The 19421-nt window shown below is 43.1% G+C and overlaps 1 protein-coding gene across 4 annotated transcripts in view; it reads right to left on the reverse strand.

The window, feature by feature from the left end:
* Positions 1-2675: 2675 nt before the first annotated feature.
* MFSD2B (MFSD2 lysolipid transporter B, sphingolipid) overlaps positions 2676-19421 on the reverse strand; it is a 34052-nt gene continuing 17306 nt past the window's right edge. For all 4 annotated transcript variants that reach the window (XM_082215574.1, XM_082215577.1, XM_082215575.1 and 1 more), the window contains exons 5-14: positions 18940-19018; positions 17674-17837; positions 15787-15880; positions 15543-15664; positions 11047-11130; positions 10418-10498; positions 7620-7729; positions 6314-6457; positions 4239-4415; positions 2676-3173 (exon numbers count right to left, since the gene is read on the reverse strand). In XM_082215574.1, coding sequence (XP_082071700.1) covers positions 3125-3173; positions 4239-4415; positions 6314-6457; positions 7620-7729; positions 10418-10498; positions 11047-11130; positions 15543-15664; positions 15787-15880; positions 17674-17837; positions 18940-19018 — 1104 coding nt within the window. In that variant the 3' untranslated portion in view covers positions 2676-3124. The remainder of the gene's footprint in view (positions 3174-4238; positions 4416-6313; positions 6458-7619; positions 7730-10417; positions 10499-11046; positions 11131-15542; positions 15665-15786; positions 15881-17673; positions 17838-18939; positions 19019-19421) is intronic.

The following is a 19421-nucleotide window of genomic DNA, read 5'->3' on the forward strand; positions in this document are numbered from 1 at the left end:
TGCGATTTCTTGGGCTTCAGGTTTGGATCTTCGGGGCTTTCTGCTAGCGCCCCTCCCACCACCGATGACGTTTTTGCAATACCTTTCACACCTTGATGACCTAGGGCGCACACCTAAAACATTAAAAATACATGTAGCCGCCATTAGCTTCTTTGCTAAGGTCACGTTCTCCGATCCATGCAGTGACTTCCTGATCCATAGAGCTATCGAAGGCTGGGGCAGGTTACAACCCCCTAGGGTTCAGGGCCGTAAGCCAATTTCGTACGGGTTGCTCTCTCAAATACGCAAAAAACTCCGGTCAATTTGTTGGTCCCGGTTTGAGGCCCGCCTCTTTTCTGAGGCATATGCCATCGCCTTTTGCCGCCCTAAGAGTGGGCGGGTCGTAGTCAAAGGTAGTGCGAATGGTGTGATGCGGGGCCTCCTTATGGAAGATGTACAGCTGTCTGAGGCGAGCATGTTGGTACGGATACGACAATCCAAAACTGATCGGGCCGGTAGGGGTGTCCTTCTAAAACTCACAGCGTCCGGGGGCAGGGTTCTTGTCCGGTAAAGGACACCAGGCAGTATCTTTGCCTCAGACCACCTGGTCAGGGTCCACTTCTGCTACACGAAGACGGGTCCCCTTTACTGAGACACCAATTCACCAGGGCACTCTGCAAAGCTATTGATGCTTGCGGTTTAGCTTCCCGGGCTTATGCCGCCCAGTCCTTTAGGATCGGTGCTGCCTCAACTGCCGCATGCCTGGGCTTGCCTGCGGACAAGATTAAAGAAATGGGCCGATGGAAATCCAATGCTTATAAGGGTTATATACGTTAGTTTGCGCTCTGCTACACTGAATCTACTTACCCGCTTTCTCCTTTCTTTCATTCTCAGCTGTTTCCGGGGGCACCGTGTGGATTTGCGGCCACAGTATTGTTCTTTGGGCCCACGTTCGGGCTGTCAGCAGCGGCCTTACCCATCATCTTGGTTTGCCTCCTGGGATACAAGTTGCCTGGTTGTTGTGACGCGGCATGCGGTGGGAAGAGCTTATGCCATTGCTGATTGACAGCGTTGCCATCTTTGGCCCTCCTGACATCTTTATCATTCACTTGGGAAAGAATGACCTGGCCAATAGGTGAAGCGGGGATTTGTTGGGGTGCATAAAAAGAGACTTGGAGTCGATTGCGGCCTTGTGCCCTGGAACAATGGTGTTCTGGTCCTCCTTCTTGAAAAGAATTGTCTGGCGCGGTGCGCAGAACTGTATGGCCATTGAAAAAACCAGGAAACTCCTGAACCGGGCGGTAGCCCGTTGGGTGCGCTTTATGAATGGCCGAGTCATTTGTTGTGGCGCATAAAAAGAGACTTGGAGTCGATTGCGGCCTTGTGCCCTGGAACAATGGTGTTCTGGTCCTCCTGCTTGAAAAGAATTGCCTGGCGCGGTGCGCAGAACTGTATGGCCTTTGAAAAAAACAGGAAATTCCTGAACCGGGCGGTAGCCCGTTGTGTGCGCTTTATTTATGGCCGAGTCATTTATCATGACCGTATCCGGATCGGCGACCAAGCCATGTACCGGAATGACAGAGTTCATCTAACAGACATTGGGAATGATATTTGGTTGGACAGTGTCATTAGCAGCATTAGGGATTGGTTGCAGCTGTGAGGGTATTGGCGGCGAGCCCCTTTGCGGCTCGGGTGGCGGTTAGGCATTGGATTCATGTGTTGTGCTGTGTCAAGGGCTAGGTGTGGCCATCGCCTATGCTATCTACCGTGGGTTATTCCGTTAAAGGAATCTGGCGGTCGTGTATTCCGTCCGATGCCTGCTTGGCGGGAGGCCATGGCACGACCCTCGGTGACATCAGGGGGTGAACCTATAGTTGGATGAGCATCAACAGGCTCCACCTACTGTTGAATAAACCCACCACCTATAGTCATCCAATGCCTAAGCCAATACCTTTTCACTGCTGTAATCAATAAAGTTGTGGCCTTTTCTTGCCCATTAACCTTATATCACGTGTCCTTGTGTATTTATTTCACATAGCGGGGTCGGGCCCTCGATCCACAACAGAACCTCCACATGAACATCTGACTACAAAATCAGTGGTGGACCATGTGGTACTCCCAAAGAGTGTCAACTATTTTGTGCAATAACCTTGTAGCAATCAAAAGGGTTCTCCCAATAATATAGTACCTGGAAAAAATATGGTTTTCACCTGATTAGTTATTATTTAAATAAACTACCTCCAACCCTCTTGCACATACTATCATACCAAGAAATGCCAAAAGTAATAATGCAACGGAGTGGCAATTGTCTGAACCCTTGATTTTGAAGAGCCACACTCAATGTTATCTCCAGGTAAATAATCATGGACCTAGCTGTTCACTTAGAATAGCAAATCTCCAACATTTTACAGAAGCAAAGACACAATTAAAGGTTTTTCTCTTTTCTTTTCTTTTGGAGCATCATGCTGGATTACAGATGCTCTTGCTTTGTCACAGCCTTAATTTGATAGTTTAAATATGGGCTTGAATTTAAAAAGCACATGAAAAGCAAGCCTTTCTATTTGGCAATATGTTTTTCCATAGAGCCACTTTTAATGGGACATAACCAAGTGTCTATAAAAGTCTTGATTTAGATAAGTAGAAGGTGAAAAACATTACATTTTAAAATCATGAAAACATGCCGACACTTTGAAGGGTTGATGAAGAAAAGAAGATCCCCCCATTTTTATTTTTGCTCTAATCGGTTATTTATAACAAATTGTGAAAGGGGATTGTTTGATGAACAGAGAGTCTGCGTAGGCATGGATAACGTGACCTCTTAGTTGAAATTTTGAGGACTACTCATCCTTGGAGACAGACCGTCGGGCAGTGCTTAGAAGACAGCTTGTTTTCCAATCCTCAGTATAGCTGTAGATCAGTGGAAAGAGCAGCAAGCAGTTTCCCCAGTGTTCTATACATATAGGTTCTAAGCATTCCTCTCCAAACTATGCTCCAAGTTACAATGTGTTTTGAATTCATTTAGCCTTGATAAATAGATGTGTGTATCATCCGTGAAATAAAGCTTCGGTGGAATATGGAACAGCCTTTTATCCCACAAAGCACTGCTGCCTGGTTAGGTTTTCGTTACCACAAGCTATTCCGGCTTTCAAAGAGGAGTGATTTCTTCATTCTCACGGAAAATGCTTGCACGATGCCTGTTTTAAAAAATGCAAAAGAACCACACATGAAGAAATGTGCTTTCTGTGGTTGACATAGTAACATAGGTGCTAAGACAATGACATCTAATAAAGGTAAAAGGTAAAGGATTCCTGGATGGTTAAGTCCAATCAAAGGTGACTATGGGATGCGATGTTCATCTCGTTTTTCAGGCTAAGGGAGCTGGCATTTGCCCACAGACAGCTTTCCGGGTCATGTGGCCAGCATGACTAAACCACTTCTGATACAATGGAACACTGTGACAAGTGCCAGAGCGCACGGAAACGCCGTTTACCTTCCCGCCACAGCGGTACCTATTTACCTACTTGTACTGGTGTGCTTTCAAACTGTTAGGTTGGCAGAAGCTGGGACAGAGCAACAGGAGCTCACTCCGTCACATGGATTCGAATTGCCGACCTACCAAACGGCAAGTTCAAGAGGCTCAGTGGTTTAGACCACAGCGCCACCTGCATCCCCGGAACCCAGCCTTTTTGAAGTGTTTCGTTTCAGTTATGCATCATCTGAAATTGTTCCTGAGGCATTGGGAACCTGGCAACTATTCTTCCATGCTTTTGTAACTTTCAGGGCGGTTACATGGTCCTGCCCCTTTGTAGTATTTGAAGTGGCAGCTTGTAGCTCAGAGGTGGGGAATGCTTTTGGACCGGTGGGGCCTCTCCCCTACTGCTGCTTTAGAGTGTTGATGGACCCTCCAGAACACTGTAGGAGGTGGCCCTGAGAAGTGCAGGGCGAAGGGGCAGTCAACAAAAACCACTTTCCTTTGCACTTCCCTTTGCAGCTTTGCACTGACATTAGTAACAATGCAAAAATGCAATAGCAGGGCATTACATCATACCATATGGAAAGCCTATAGAGCCTCTGCTGAAATGAAGCCAGAAAATGCTGGTAGTCAAGCAATGCAGTAAGATTTTCAAAGTAAAAGGCTTTGTTTTCTAGGTCAGTAAAGGGGTTCTCTGTATGCAGCGTAATACAAGGTGTTTGCTTTTGAAATAGCCTCGCTCTTCCATAGTGAGCACTAAGAGAATCTGTTGTAGGTACATACTTACCTTCGTCTTTCAAGGGCATGTTTTGTTTCCTGTCGAGTTTCTTCATTGATTGGATAGAAAATGAGTATAAACAAGCCTAATGGCACGAGAATAGATGGGACTGCTCCAACCAAGACTTTCAGCATGATAACAACACTGTGAGACTGTTTGCACACCCCTGATTTGAAGCCTGCAAGACTATTAAAAAAATAAATACAGATGTTACAGTCGTATCTTCATACTATATTTAGTGTGTGTGTGTGTGTGTGTGTGTGTGTGTGTGTGTGTGTGTAACCTCTCCCACCCACAATGTAGAGCCTTCCCCATAATTTTTTTCCCTGGGGTTTCACTGGCTCCTTGATATCATCTCAGCTTCCTTGGAGATTGTTTTTCTTGCTGATGCCAGATCTGAGTAATGAAGAAGGCAGGGGCTTACAGATGAAACAGAGTCATGTTTTTACCTTTCGCTGTGGTCAAGACTGAAGCAATGAGCCAATTATTATCTACATTCTGTAGCCGAAATCTTCGGCAAACCAGTTTCACATTGTGGAATTAATTTATTTCACCCTGTACAAGGACATGTATTTATTAAACTTTGTATCCTATGAAACTTTTTTGACATTTTTAAGCAAGCAGAATGCAGTAGAATTCATTATCTGCTAGAAATTCTGTGAACTATAAGTTCCCTGTCTGCAGACACTAAACAGGAGTAGAGCATGTTCACTGCATTGAGGCAAGACTTAATTTTAAATTGTCTTGCACTAAAAATTGCATGTGGAGTCTTTGCTACTCACTCAAACACTAGCTGGATTTTGTGACTTTTTAACTGATGCACTTCCTATTTCACATCAAAATGCACATTCAGGCAGTTCAATGGAGCTCTGATGAAATTTGCAATATAAATGCACAGGGGTCCACAAACTTCAGGTGGCTGTGGTAGCAACCAAAAGGAGCAGAGACTTTACCCAACTTCAAACTGCATCTCGGAAAAACACAGTGCAGGATTAAGGACAGTCCTATTTCCCTCCTCCCTCTCTAAGCTTGGGTATAGGGAAGGTGTAAGGAATCACCTTTGCAGTTACACAGAGCTTCTGGAGGCCTCTGACCAGCTCTGGGGCACAACATCAGTGTTGGAACAATTCCTACACACTTGGGAGCGGATCCATTTGATAAAGAGGACTGAGGCTTGTAGTTTGTGCTTCATAAGCCCAGTATAACTGTGGGGATGATACCCAACCCCTTTCCCCACTTTCAAGGTCAGTAGGGAAAGGTGAGACTCATCATACTAGCCATGGAAAGTGGAATTGTACATCTGTGCAGGTTCGCACAGCACCCCCAACAACAATTTGTACATGTGAACTGCTTTGAGGTCTTCTACAATCGAGCAGCATATAGATTTTATGAAATAAATATAATTTGACATGTAGGAACTTGTCTCTACACACTGCTTCCAAGCTGTTAAATGAGTGTTGTTGTTTTCAACCCTCATTAGGAAAGAGCCAAAATCCATAGCTTGTATATTCCAAGTAGGTTGAAAACTAAGCAGGGCTGGCTTTGGATTCCAAAAGGCTTTTTGTATCAGGTAAACAAATATTAATTTTCACATTTAGATTCCGCTCGGAATGTCATTCGAGGGTCTCCTGCTGCCTATTTTTACAACATGGCAGGTCTGCAATCTGAGAAACTGAGACTCGCCTAAGGACATCTAGTGAACCTCCCTTTTTTGTATTTGTTTGTTTTTCTTTTTGCCCAGCAAACCTCATGGTGAGGATTTTAACTTGGATGCTCCTCAGACCTAGTTTGACTCTTTAGCCACCTCACTTGACTGGCTCTCACTAGGTTTGATACTCAGAGATTCACCACTTCCTGCTTACTGATGCTCCTGGGCGTGGATGCTGGTTCTAGTGGTAATAAGAGCCTTGAACTATAAGTGATACTGAGAGTTTAACTGAACAAACCCCATATTAGTTTACCATGCCCTGGGTTCCTATGTACCTAAAAGAACCCAGATACTGACACATGGATATTTATAATGTGGTCCTATATCTATGTCTGGAGCAACCATGTGTGTGTGCGCATGCACACGTTTTACTCACTTCAGACTAGCTGCAGAAATTCCTAGTCCAATTCCTGCTGACATCTTATGAAAAAAGGTATATGAAGCATAAAAGATGGTTTCATGTCCTACTGAATTAGGATTTTGCACCCGAAAGTAGTCGACTACATCAGGCAACATGGACCTTTAACCAACCAATGAAAATAATTACACATCCATTAGATATTTCTGGAAAAAAGATGTGACATTTTAATGAGCAGCATACAGTACTTTAAAAGAAAGACATTTTCATCTTTTGTGGCACAATTAATAAATATTATACCACTTATGTAAAACATGGAGGGTTTACAAACTAATTAGGTCAGGTCAGGTAGGAATCCTGAAGCAATTAATGATCTCGCAAGTTAATGGATAGAAACTTAACACTGGCAGAGGTTTGCTATTCTGGAATAAGCATGAGGGAGGGAGGCTGGGACTGCACTCTTGATTAACATCAAATTTAATTACTTCTGCTGATAGGTTAGTGATGTCTAGAACAACAGAGAATAAAACTGAATGAGTGTAGCATATTCCCCAGGAGGACTTTTGTAATGAGTTACAGTAAGAGACATTTGTAAAACCTCTTAAGCCATAATGAGAGAGAGAGAGAGAGAGAGATCCCAAATATCTATGCTCCTAACAAGATAGCAGATTTTCAAAGCATCTGCAGGTATTATACTGGCTGAAAACACCAGTGCGACTCTCAAGAAAATTCATTCCTCTGTTTGAACAGTTCTTTGATCTGCTCTCAACCAATACAAATTATGTTGTACGTTTATTATTATGTTCCCATAAACCTTTTTACAAATGCAGTAGCCATCTTAAGGTGGCTGGCTGTGCTCTCTATAGGAGATGAATAAATGTAAGTTTAAGTCCTTCTTAGTGATGACTAACATTTCAAGGAAGTATTAATATGGCAGGGGCTACTTCTCCTAAGGTGAGGATTAAAGAGAGAAACAAGACATTTGTGCAACTCTTCTCACATCCCCTTTTGCATATTTCCACACCCAATCTCTTATCTATGCTAGGGGGAAAATAGCATGAAAAGCTGCTTTCACTGCGTGCAGGCGAAAAAAGAACTGGCCTGTGAGTTTGGGCGAGTAAATGTCTGCTGTGATACACTGCTCTTTTTCTTAGTGCCCTGATACAGGGCACAGGTAGGGCATAAGCGCATACCTTACAGAAACTACAAAGTCTGATGTCCCACACATCCTACTGTGTAACAGATATTTCCTTTTAAATGCTGATAACTGTTGATTTTGTACCTGGTACGCATATGTACACACACACCTATAAGACTGTCCTACCATGGCAACAGCAAAGAGGCTGCAATGCTAATCCCTGAAACACCAGCCGAAAGGTAGGCAACAGCCGGTTCTGGAAAGAACACCAGCAAGGTCGAAGCAGGAATCATCAACTGGAAGAAACGGAAATCGGGAGAAATGTGTATGGTTAGATCAGTGTTACTTACTGTGGAGTTGAGAAGCAGGAGTGGGGGACGTGGCTCCCATTTGGCCTGCAACGCTGTATCCTACAAATGGTGCTCACCTGCCTCATACCTGCTATGTCTGATGTGGATCAGGTACGGACTTTGTTATAAAGGAACAGCTGACAGCTTAAAGGAAGCTTCTGATTTGTTCCTTTGAAAGGGCTCCCTGCCAGTTCCCATCAGCTGAGCAATGCCGACAGGGAACTCCGCTGAAATCGGGTGTGCTAAGAAGTTCCCTGTTGGGAACTCCCTAGGAGAGAGCCTGAGAAGGCTGGAGGATGCATTCTGGGTCCAAAAGGCTTCTTCCAGCGCTCTGAATCCAAACCGCTTTCCCTTGCACCTGCAACCCTGCCCTCGGTGATGGCGTGGGTGCTTTGGTGGAGGCTTATATCGTCTGTTAGTGGACCCCAGTTCCTGAGGACGTCCCTTGGATCGTGACAACTGCTTGCTTTTTAACCATTTAGTCTTAAATTTATCCAAGCATGGGCACCTGGACCTTAACTACTCTAAATCGAAAGGCTGACTACCTTCCCCGCAAACAACATCCAGAATTACTAAGCCCAGTCTTACACCAAATGCAGTATTGTCAGCCTAAGATCAGTTGATGAAAATAATGCATTTGGTTTGCAGTTCATGAAGCTTGTGTTTTTTTCATGGAACAGGGTGGGCATTTGGGGAAGACCCTGGTTTTCGCGTCTGTATGCAGGTAGAAATATGACCTGCTTAAAGCCTTTTGTCATTTGGAAAGACAATTACGGGGAGAGCTTCACCTGTTGACACTCTGAAGTCAAACCTCTTATTACATGTATTTGGGCCCTGATTTATTTTGGAGCCCTCCGCCCCACCCGCAGAAGCTATAAATCTGAACACAACAGACACACTTGTGCTTCCTATATGCAACCTGTGGTCATCCACTCAAGAGGTTAAAGATGCAGGCTGTGTTTGCTGCAGGGGAAATCATGGACTTCCTGCCTCTGCCTCACACAGTGCATCTCGTATCCACCACAGTGTAGAACACACCCAGTTTGCTCTGTGAGGAAAATATCTGCCAATCCATGTTGACACCATATCTTTCTAATTTTATAATTTCTTACAGGTGTGCATGGGCCAGACATTTCTGGCTCATGCTCCCCATGCTATGCAAGCATCAAATATATACAGTCGTACCTTGGATCTCAAATGCCTTGGGTCCCGAACAAATCGGCTCCCGAACGATCAAAACCCAGTAGTTAGTGTTCCAGTTTCTGAAAGATTTTTAGAAGCCAAACATCCGGCGCAGCTTCCGATTGGCTGCAGGAGCTTCCTGCAGCCAATCAGAAGCTGCACTTTGGTTTCCAAACATTTTGGAAGTCAAGCCGACTTCCAGAACAGATTCTGTTTAACTTCCAAGGTATGACTGTACATAGCTGAGCAAGCTCTGCTTAGAAGCGCTGCCTAATCATTCATAAGCAGACACTCAAGCTAGACAGCTCTGCCTATAATAACCAGTGTTTCTAAAACGAAAGAGTCAACAATCAACAGAACTCTGAATGAGAAATACACACACTTGAATTAGTCTGTAGTGCTCAGCAATAGACCTTGTTTCACCACAAGAGAGCACTCCAACAATACAAGATTGCCATGTGCACAGATTAAGCACAGGAGCAGTGTTTACCCACTTGGAAGCCAAAGCACCCAGATATTTATAAACCAATAGTGTCATAAAATTGGATTTTCTTGTAAAGAAGGAGTATGACCCAACATTCCAGAGGCTCACACTAATATTCTTAAAAGCTTTGCTAGCATAAGCAGAGAAGCAGGAAATAAATTCACGGCTGATGTATCTATGCTCTTTGCAGACAAATGATTGTAGGTATGCTTACTCTTAGCCTTCTCGTTAATTGTAACAGAAAATCTGCACTTACAAAGTATCTTCCTCCCTGACACAGTTCAGGAACTCCCGATATGCACAGATTTTATAATTAGCTCATTTGGGTAAGCAATTATATGATATTCTAAACCAGAGTGGTGACAGAGAACCTTGATTAAAGGCATGAGAGAATAAGCCCTTAGGAAAATAAAATGCTCTAAGACTTCATGTTATAAATTTCAGAAAGATAAAAGTACCAGGTTGACCAATTTAAGAATGTTCTAAGCGTGCTTTATACTATACCAGCCAAAATCAAGCAGTTTGCCATCGTCAAAATTCCCTGTGGTTAAAATTAATCAAGATTTCCCTTATATTGGATTAAACAATGGCTTCAAGGGAAACACTGGGTAGTCTCTTGAAGACTGCAGGAAAGAATGCAATGTTACCAGAAGTAGCCTTTAATTAACCTTGCATTATATAATCTACATCCTACCTATCAAGGCAGAGTAAAGCCCATAGTGTGAAGGAGAGAATGATCCAATCCAAAGTAGGAGGGAATGCAGGAAAAATGAAGACAAATCTGAACGATAACCAGAAATTGGGAGCCTATGTTGGCCTGGCTAGGAAAAGAAGCACAAAGGCCAAAAGGGGGGAGGTGTCTCAAGTTTCAAAAGCATTGTTAAAAATGTTTGGTGCAATCCCAGAAAAGGCTATTTCTAAAGTACAAAAATGCCAGCTTGCATTTAGTGCCTCAGTTGCTTACTTACTGATATCCCACCCGCTGTAGTCTTTTTGCCGAACTTGTTCAGAAACCATTGCCAGCATGGAACGCTCAGTGCTGCAGATATCTATGAATGATGAGGAAAAACCATTACAGGAGAAAGCATGCTTCATATCAAGGGGATCGAGGAAGCACCATATGAATAATTGCACACATCACAAAAAGGGAGGGGCACAAACTAGGCCATATGGGTTCACCACAAAGCAGGTCTCATAGAATCACAGAACTGTTATCTAGTCCAACCCCCTTGCAATGCAAGAATCCTGCCCAAAACCATCCCTGGGTGGGCTCGAACCACCAACCTTCTGGTTAAAAGCCAGACACACTAACCCACTGCACCATCTCTATCATGTGAACTCGATAAACATGGGTCAAAAAGCTGATCAGAGAGTTAGCAAATAATGTTTTTAAAACGCAAATCAAACTCAATTAATTTCACACCCTGTCCAACTTCCTAGCTGCAATCCAGATCATTTACTTGCCTGATGACATGAAATTAACCCTGGGTGTGGCATGATCCAGGGACTAAATAGTGATATGCATACCATATTATGAAAATAAGAGCTTAAGAGCAACATACTTTGCAAGGAGGCTCTGCTTTGTCCACATGCTTACCAAGACAATCAGCACTAAATAATCAATGTGGTTGTGAAGATTAGTTGCAGCAGAACAAAAGAGGACAAAGTTGTTTTGTACAACCTGGAGAGTTGAAGACAAGAGGAGGAACAAAACGATAAATTAGTCACAAAGCAAACATGGAGCAGGGTTGATTAATCAAGGCCATTTAAATGGTTTAAAACCAGATTTCCCATTTACAAATGCTGAACAAGAGCGCATGTGAACTGATTGCTATAATAATTAAACACATGCTGGCTGGCAAAGACAAAGCTGCTACTAGCAGGGAGCATAATCAAAATCTCTCATTATGCATGCCATTTAAACAATGCAAATATATATACATGCACTTTTTGAATATATTAAAAACAACAAAATTTGTTCCAGTACAGGTACATCTAACATAAACTAGCAGTTATGCAGTTAGGCAATTTTAGACTATCTACGTACAGTTACATACGCTTCAGGTTACAGACTCCGCTAACCCAAAAATAGTGCTTCAGGTTAAGAACTTTGCTTCAGGATGAGAACAGAAATCATGCTCTGGTGGCGCGGCAGCAGCAGGAGGCCCCATTAGCTAAAGTGGTGCTTCAGGTTAAGAACAGTTTCATATTAAGTATGGACCTCCAGAACGAATTAAGTACTTAACCCGAGGTACCACTGTAATGGTCTTATAGAGAGTTTCCTCTATAGGTGGTAGTGGATTAGTTCACTAACATCAGATAAATAACCCTTCATGTGTGCAGCAAACAGAGGGTTATCACTGGCTTATCTCCCAACTTTCATCAAAATGCCCAAACAAATACAGCATAGTGAAAAGGTGAGACCTGTGTCTTCCAGGCAGAGGCTGCCCAGTTTATGTCACTGATAATCAACATCTTTTACTCCAACGAGGACATATTTATGTGGGAGATCGTTTCCAGTGCCACCAATGAACTGGACAAGATCCACTATAAAAGTATGACAGACCCCTAAAGTCAGTCCACAATGACTGGCAGTGTCTCGCCAGGGTTAATGCAGATTGCACAGCTTGAAGCAACTGGATGCATAACGACTGGTTCATTTTGGAATAAGCCGTTGTCCAGACCCATGTTTGATTCAAAGCTTTACATGCAGAACTTTATTCAAAACAGAACAAAACACAGTAAATGATACATCCAAAATATCCATAAGGTCATGTGCAATGGCCAGCACAGGCTCAGCTTCTTAGAAATAAAATAACATAATCAGAGCTGACAAACATAGCTCTCTCTCAAAGACTCCATTAGCCTGTATTCCAGCCCCAAGGCTGTTGAGCTCATTTACGTATCCCTACCCCAAGGAGTATGGGAACAAAGACCAAAGGCCACTCCCTTTCAAAATGGTGATTTGCAATTCAATACTCTCATGTGATCTAACACCAGGTGTTAGCTAGCAAGAGAAGAGTAACAGTAAATTATCAACCCATCTAGGAGCTTAGAGAGCTTAATATAGCCCCATGGAAAATCCCCAAGTTAAAGCGTTCAGTAAAACTCACACTCTCCTGTGTGAGTGTCTGAGGGCCCTGCTCCTTCCTGCCACTCACCATCTGGCCCAGGGCGGGGCCTGAAGCCTCACAAGGACTGCTGCGCTCTGCTGCCCAGGAGGACTCTCCTGTGTGAGTGTCTGAGGGCCCTGCTCCTTCCTGCCACCTGGCCCAGGGCGGGGCCTGAAGCCTCACAAGGACTGCTGCGCTCTGTTGCCCAGGAGGATTCTCCTGTGTGAGTGTCTGAGGGCCCTGCTCTTGCCGCTTACCACCTACCTGGTCCAGGGCGGGGCCTGAAGCCTCACAGGGACTGCTGCGCTCTGATGCCCAGGAGGACTCTCCTGTGTGAGTGTCTGAGGGCCCTGCTCCTTCCTGCCACTTACCACCTGGCCCAGGGCGGGACCTGTAGCCTCACAGGGACGGGTGCTGTCACTGCTGCTGCGGTCTAGGGGGATCCAGAGGGGCGCAGAGTTCTTTTTAAAACGTTTTAAAATTTTCCTTTTCCTTTTTATTTTATTTTTTTGTATATTATTATTATAATATACATAGGCATTCTCCATTTCAGTGTGAATTGAACAATTATACTTCACAAGGGTTTCAGGCAGTGGACATTTCCAGCCCCACAGGGAAATGCCAGGTATTGAACCTTGGACCTTCTGCATCATCATCCATCGCTGAGCTAATTGGACTGCTTTTGGATAAGCTGTTGTTCAATTATTGTTATATTTTAAAATGGTATTTGTATTTGTTAAAGATCCAAAGAATGAGTTTGGTAGAAGGAGCTCTTGAGATGGTCCAACCATCTTGAAGTGGGGGAAAATCCACTACAGCTTCCAACTTAACGCTGGTGGTTTGTAACTAACTAACTAAGTATATATATATATATATATATTTGCTTTCGTAGATTTTCACGGGTACAGGAATGCAGGTTTTGGTGTCTTCGGGTGTCTTCCCGTGTAAGAGTCGGGGTGTCTGGGCGACGTTTCGACGAGGTCTCACTCGTCATCTTCAGGCTGGAGCTTTCGGCTTCTTGTTACTCCAGTAACAAGAAGCCGAAAGCTCCAGCCTGAAGATGACGAGTGAGACCTCGTCGAAACGTCGCCCAGACACCCCGACTCTTACACGGGAAGACACCCGAAGACACCAAAACCTGCATGCATATATATATATATATATATATATATATATATATATATATATGCTTTCGTAGATTTTCACGGGTACAGGAATGCAGGTTTTGGTGTCTTCGGGTGTCTTCCCGTGTAAGAGTCGGGGTGTCTGTGCGACGTTTCGACGAGGTCTCACTCGTCATCTTCAGGCTGGTGCTTTCGGCTTCTTGTTCCAGTAACAAGAAGCCGAAAGCACCAGCCTGAAGATGACGAGTGAGACCTCGTCGAAACGTCGCACAGACACCCCGACTCTTACACGGGAAGACACCCGAAGACACCAAAACCTGCATTCCTGTACCCGTGAAAATCTACGAAAGCATATATATATATATGCAGGTTTTGGTGTCTACCGGAAAAAAACACACACCAACCGCTACTTACATGCACAATCACACCACCACCCTGCACAAATAAACTCCGTAGCCAAGACTCTCATCTCCAGAACCAAACGCCTGGCTGACAAAGACCACTTGACAACTGAGTTACAGAATCTCTCAAATGTGTTAATCGCCAATGGATACCAGAAAAACAGGGTTACGAAGCTAATCCAAAAAGAAACACCCCCCAAAAACCAAGACACAGAAGAAAACAATGGCATGGCCCTCCTTCCTTATATCAAGGGCACTACAGACAAAATCAGCAAAATCCTCCATAAACACAATATCAAAACAGCCTTCTGCACCAACCAAAAAATAGCCAATATCCTCAGAAACCCAAAAGACAAAATCCAGCTGGAAAACCAAGGGGTCTATGAAATACCCTGCAAAGTCTGCCCAGCCACGTACATTGGACAAACAAACAGACGAATAAATGCACGTATCGCAGAACACAAGAATGCCGTCAAAAAAGAAGAAAAAACTTCCTCTCTTTTCCAACACATGAAAGAAACAGGACACGAAATTAATTTTGCAGATTCCAAATTGCTCTTTAACATGGAACATCACCACAAGAGAATAATCATGGAAGCCATCGAGATAGAGAAACACCCTCACAACATGAACAAGCGTGACGACACGTCCCGCCTGCCAGACATCTGGAAATTAGCCCTCCCCACAAAAACCGACACCAGAACCAGAGGCACACAGAACGCCGTCACCAATCAACCACACCAGACCCAAACCCAGACCCTCTCCACAGACATATTACAGACTCCATCCAGTAGCCAAACTATAGTGGCACCTCCGGATGCTGCACCCCCCTGCAATCCCTACACAGATCTGGCTGGCACAAGGCACAAAACCACAGCTCGCCCCTATACACGAAGCCAAGCCAGAGCACAACTAAATGCAGCACAGCCATCTTCTCAGAAAAACTCTTCACAAGCTCAAGAGGTCAAGACACGAAAGCTTTAGCAACTAATCTACACTTAATGACCCACCCAGTGGTATTCAGAATATCACTCATGAAATCACTCAAGATATCCCTCAAGTAATTAAGGAACAAAAGAAGAAAAGGCACACTAATCTAGGAACTTCCTCTCTGCCCAGAACGTTGGAGGCTATACACCACACCCCTCAACAGTATTTATAGAAACTCAAACACCAGATTCTGCTCTGTTCCAGTAACAAGAAGCCGAAAGCACCAGCCTGAAGATGACGAGTGAGACCTCGTCGAAACGTCGCACAGACACCCCGACTCTTACACGGGAAGACACCCGAAGACACCAAAACCTGCATTCCTGTACCCGTGAAAATCTACGAAAGCAAATATATATATATATATATATATATATGACCATGTTTCTGTTTCACAGTTGATGTGGGTTCTTTCATAGTTCAGGTACAATCTATGCTGCTGCAAATCCTCTTATGAACTAGAATTACCTGAACAGCTGTTGAAATCAGGAGAAATGATGCTGCAAGTTTCACATATGGTCCACACATCAGTGCAAGTTTGTGTCCCTTAAGGAAGGGAATTTGTTGGTCTGATTTTAAGGCATAAGGATCTATAACGAGTGGAATAAATAAATAAATACATATATAAATATATAAATGCATAGCTGATACCTTGTTTTTAAAGTAGGAAAGAAATGTATTAGGAATGTTTGTTGCGATTAAATAAACTCACCTACTTTTTCTCTCACTCCAGTGCAAAGGGCAATAATGCCAATGATGTATAATACTGATATTGTTCCTCCTGCAATCATGTAGAGTTTTTTGTTCTAAAAAATAAAAATAGGTGGTAGTGGTGATGTGGGGTGGAAAAAGGGAATCAAATTTCAATAAGACTATATAGGTGAGAAAATGCTTGATACAAACAAAATGAATATATATATATATATATATATATATATATATATATATGAAAATCTATGAAGCACAATGGGTAGAGGGGCAAAAGGATTAGTTTCTAAATTGTACTCTATTGCTTAATGTAACTTACGGATCTATGGAACCTCTTAAAAAGATATGGGAACTAGATACTGGCACATAAATTTCCCCCAAAGATTAGAATAAAATTTGGGATTCACAACCCTTAAAATCTGTTTCCAGTTTTCTCAGAGTAAACACCTTAAAATTGTTACACAGATGGCATCACACTCCTTTCCAAATGTCAAAAATGTTTTCTTCTGTATCACTTAACGGTTGGAGAGGTTGCGATAAACTTGGCACATGTTATCATTTATAGTGGGAATTGGTACAAGATTTTTGGAACATAAATTTGATAGAAATGATAAACATTACTAAAGAAATTGTTGTTTGCTATCCGAAATTAATATTACTGAGTATTTTTTATGATAACAATGTAAATATATTGTCAAAAGAATTGGTCTTATATATCATCTTGGGAGCATGAATAGTAATTGTAACTTAATGGAAAACAACCCCAAATCTTAACACTGGACACTTTGTACTGATCACTCTGGAATATAGCTATAATGGAGAAAATCATGCAGAATCTGAGGTTTTGACAAAGACTAGAACCTCAAGAAACATTTTATATGATTTGGCATTCCTTTATGACATATATAGTACAATGGAACCATCATTTTAAATACAATCCTTGTCACAAGCCAGCAAATCTGGAATTATACTTGATCTGATAAAGTTGATAGTCTTTACCCAGACTTTATTATTTTAACTCATGTACAACTACTCATTCTATTTTATAGTTTAATTTTCATCTTCACCTTCCAGTTAAATAAAAAACTTTACACTGAAACTTTACTTTACTCTGAGCCAAAATTCCACCAACATATGTAATCTATAAAGTTGTGGCCATTTTAAATCCAAATTGTTGTCTGTTTCAGTTTGTTCTATCACACCTCACTTTAGTCACTGCCTAGGGGAGGGTGGCACTGCGACTGGGACCACAACTCCCAGCACACATCAAATCCCAAACATATTTTATTTTATTTATTCAAGATTTGTGTGTGTGCGCGCACACACGCGCACACACGTACAAACATACTGTGTGTGTGTGTAAACCAAAGCTCAGTGGTGTTGAACAGATAATTGAAAAAATAAGATTAGCAGACAATAAATGAAATACTAAACATCCCTCAGAAGTAATGAATCCCACTATCATGTTTATCTCAAAGTTCATTTTAGTAGGGTTACCATATTTCAAAAACTGGTTGGCAAAGATTTTGAGCTTCTCCTTTTTTGTCAAAGTGGTTGAGCTTTTTTGGCAAAACTGCCCCCCCCATGACAACCTCGAGCTATTATTAAGGAAAATCAGCAAAAACAACACTGCTGACATAGGTTGCCATACGTCTGGATTTTCCCAGACATTTTTCCAATTTCTGCCCAGACACTGCTTCCTACTACAGTATTCTGGGTACGTCCAGCGAATTCCAGACGTATGGCAACCCTAATTTTAGGAAAGTTCCTGTCCCAATTCTATTGCCATTGCTATTAAGAAAATCAATAACATATCTAGGCAGTAGGATGGTGAAATACAGGATGCTCCCTTCCCACCCACCCCAAATCTTTTGAAAGCTTTTCAACTTACTGCCTCAGTCATGTCTGGAACACTGGAACTGTTTCCGTACAGATTGGTGGGAGAGTCCATGTTATCCACACTATCGTTACAGTGGTCAGAGCTGTGAGCATCGGAAACCATACTGACCTGGAGTGTAGCTCCAACCAATGTTCCAAGACCTTCAAATCCCATTCCTAAAGTAGGGGGGAAAGCCCACTTCTTTTTAAACCTGAAATGGTGGAACAGCTGCCAACAAGGCTCAGAAATAACTGAGAACTCCCCTGTTGTGATGTCAAAAGATTTTTGTGACCCCCCGCCACAAATATTGCCTTTTACATAAAGAAATAAAACTGCCCCCAGCTATTCTTGCTTGGTGACACCCACTAGGGGCTAGGAGGGTTGACAATGTGTCAATGTGACTCTTAGCTCAAAAAAGAAGCAGCTACCCACCCCTCCCTTAAAGATTATGAGCTCCTATAGACAAGAACAGACTTTCTGGAGTCATCTGTCTTGCAATATACAGTGGTGCCCCGCAAGACGAATGCCTCGCAAGACGGAAAACCCGCTAGACGAAAGGGTTTTCCATTTTGGAGGTGCTTCGCAAAATGAATTTCCTATGGGCTTGCTTCGCAAGACAAAAATGTCTTGCGAGTTCCTGTGGGGTTTTTTCCCTCCCCCCCTTTCCCCAAGCCGCTAAGCCGCTTATCAGCTGATCCGCTAAGCCCGCTAAGCCGCTAATAACGCTTATCCGCTAAGCCGCTAATGGGCTTGCTTTGCAAGACAAAAAAAACGCAAGACGAAGAGACTCGCGGAACGGATTCTTTTCGTCTTGCGAGGCACCACTGTAGTTCAAACTATGTTACTAGTGGCTACATTGAGCCATGATTCCTCCTCTCCCTCCATCTTCATGCTTCAATTCCTTCCCTGCATCTGAAACAGGGGGGGGAACAAAACTGAAACCAGCTTCAAACCATGACTCCCAGTTCTAATTTGGAGGGCAAGTGTTAAAGGAATTTGCTAATTTGGATATAATAGTAGCAACTGTGGTTTGCCTGAAACATTGAGGCAGGGAGAGAATCAGGGTGTGAAAGGACAGGAAGGAAGGGGATGGGGAATCATGCAATTCTGAGGCTTGCTTACAAAACACCAACCCATAGTTTGGCAACACAAGAGAACTGAGCTTTTCTGTTTTTCAACACTAGTCTCCACCCCTTTGCCACAGCTCCCCCAATATGTTTGGGGGGAAGGGAGTCTCCAGAGCAGCATGCTACATGCAGCATGCTCAGTAAGACTCACGGTATGCCGTTGCTGAATCTCGTTCCTTCTGGTCTGCGCTCAAAAACATGACTAGAGCTGTATATGGTACATGGAATAGCTGTAACGAAAGTACACACACACCAGTTAGGAAAATGCAGTGCTCTTTTCTTGGGGGGCGCAGGGGCATGCATACCCTTAAACATTTTGTGACTCTAAGTTTGGCTTCATTGAGGGGTAGTATTTCAATATGAGTAGGAAAATGAGAGTACCCCTAAACATTTTTTTAAGAGGGGAAAAAAAGCACTGGAAAAATGTATCACTTTAGCATGCTGCTTTTCATCGTAACCAGAAGGCTTGCTATGTAGTTAGGCCCAGTAATCCTGCTCCTTATGAGGCATGCTGTACCTTTCTCCTCCAACCTTCAAATGTGCAATAGCTCAAAAAGGAAGTAAAAAGAGCCTTAGCCATCCTTGGAGGCAGGAGTTTCTTCACTCAACTCCCCGACAATTTTTTTCTGGACC

The sequence above is a fragment of the Podarcis vaucheri genome, assembly GCF_965113315.1.
Source record: "Podarcis vaucheri genome assembly, chromosome: 3".
In the NCBI taxonomy this organism is placed as follows: domain Eukaryota; kingdom Metazoa; phylum Chordata; class Lepidosauria; order Squamata; family Lacertidae; genus Podarcis; species Podarcis vaucheri.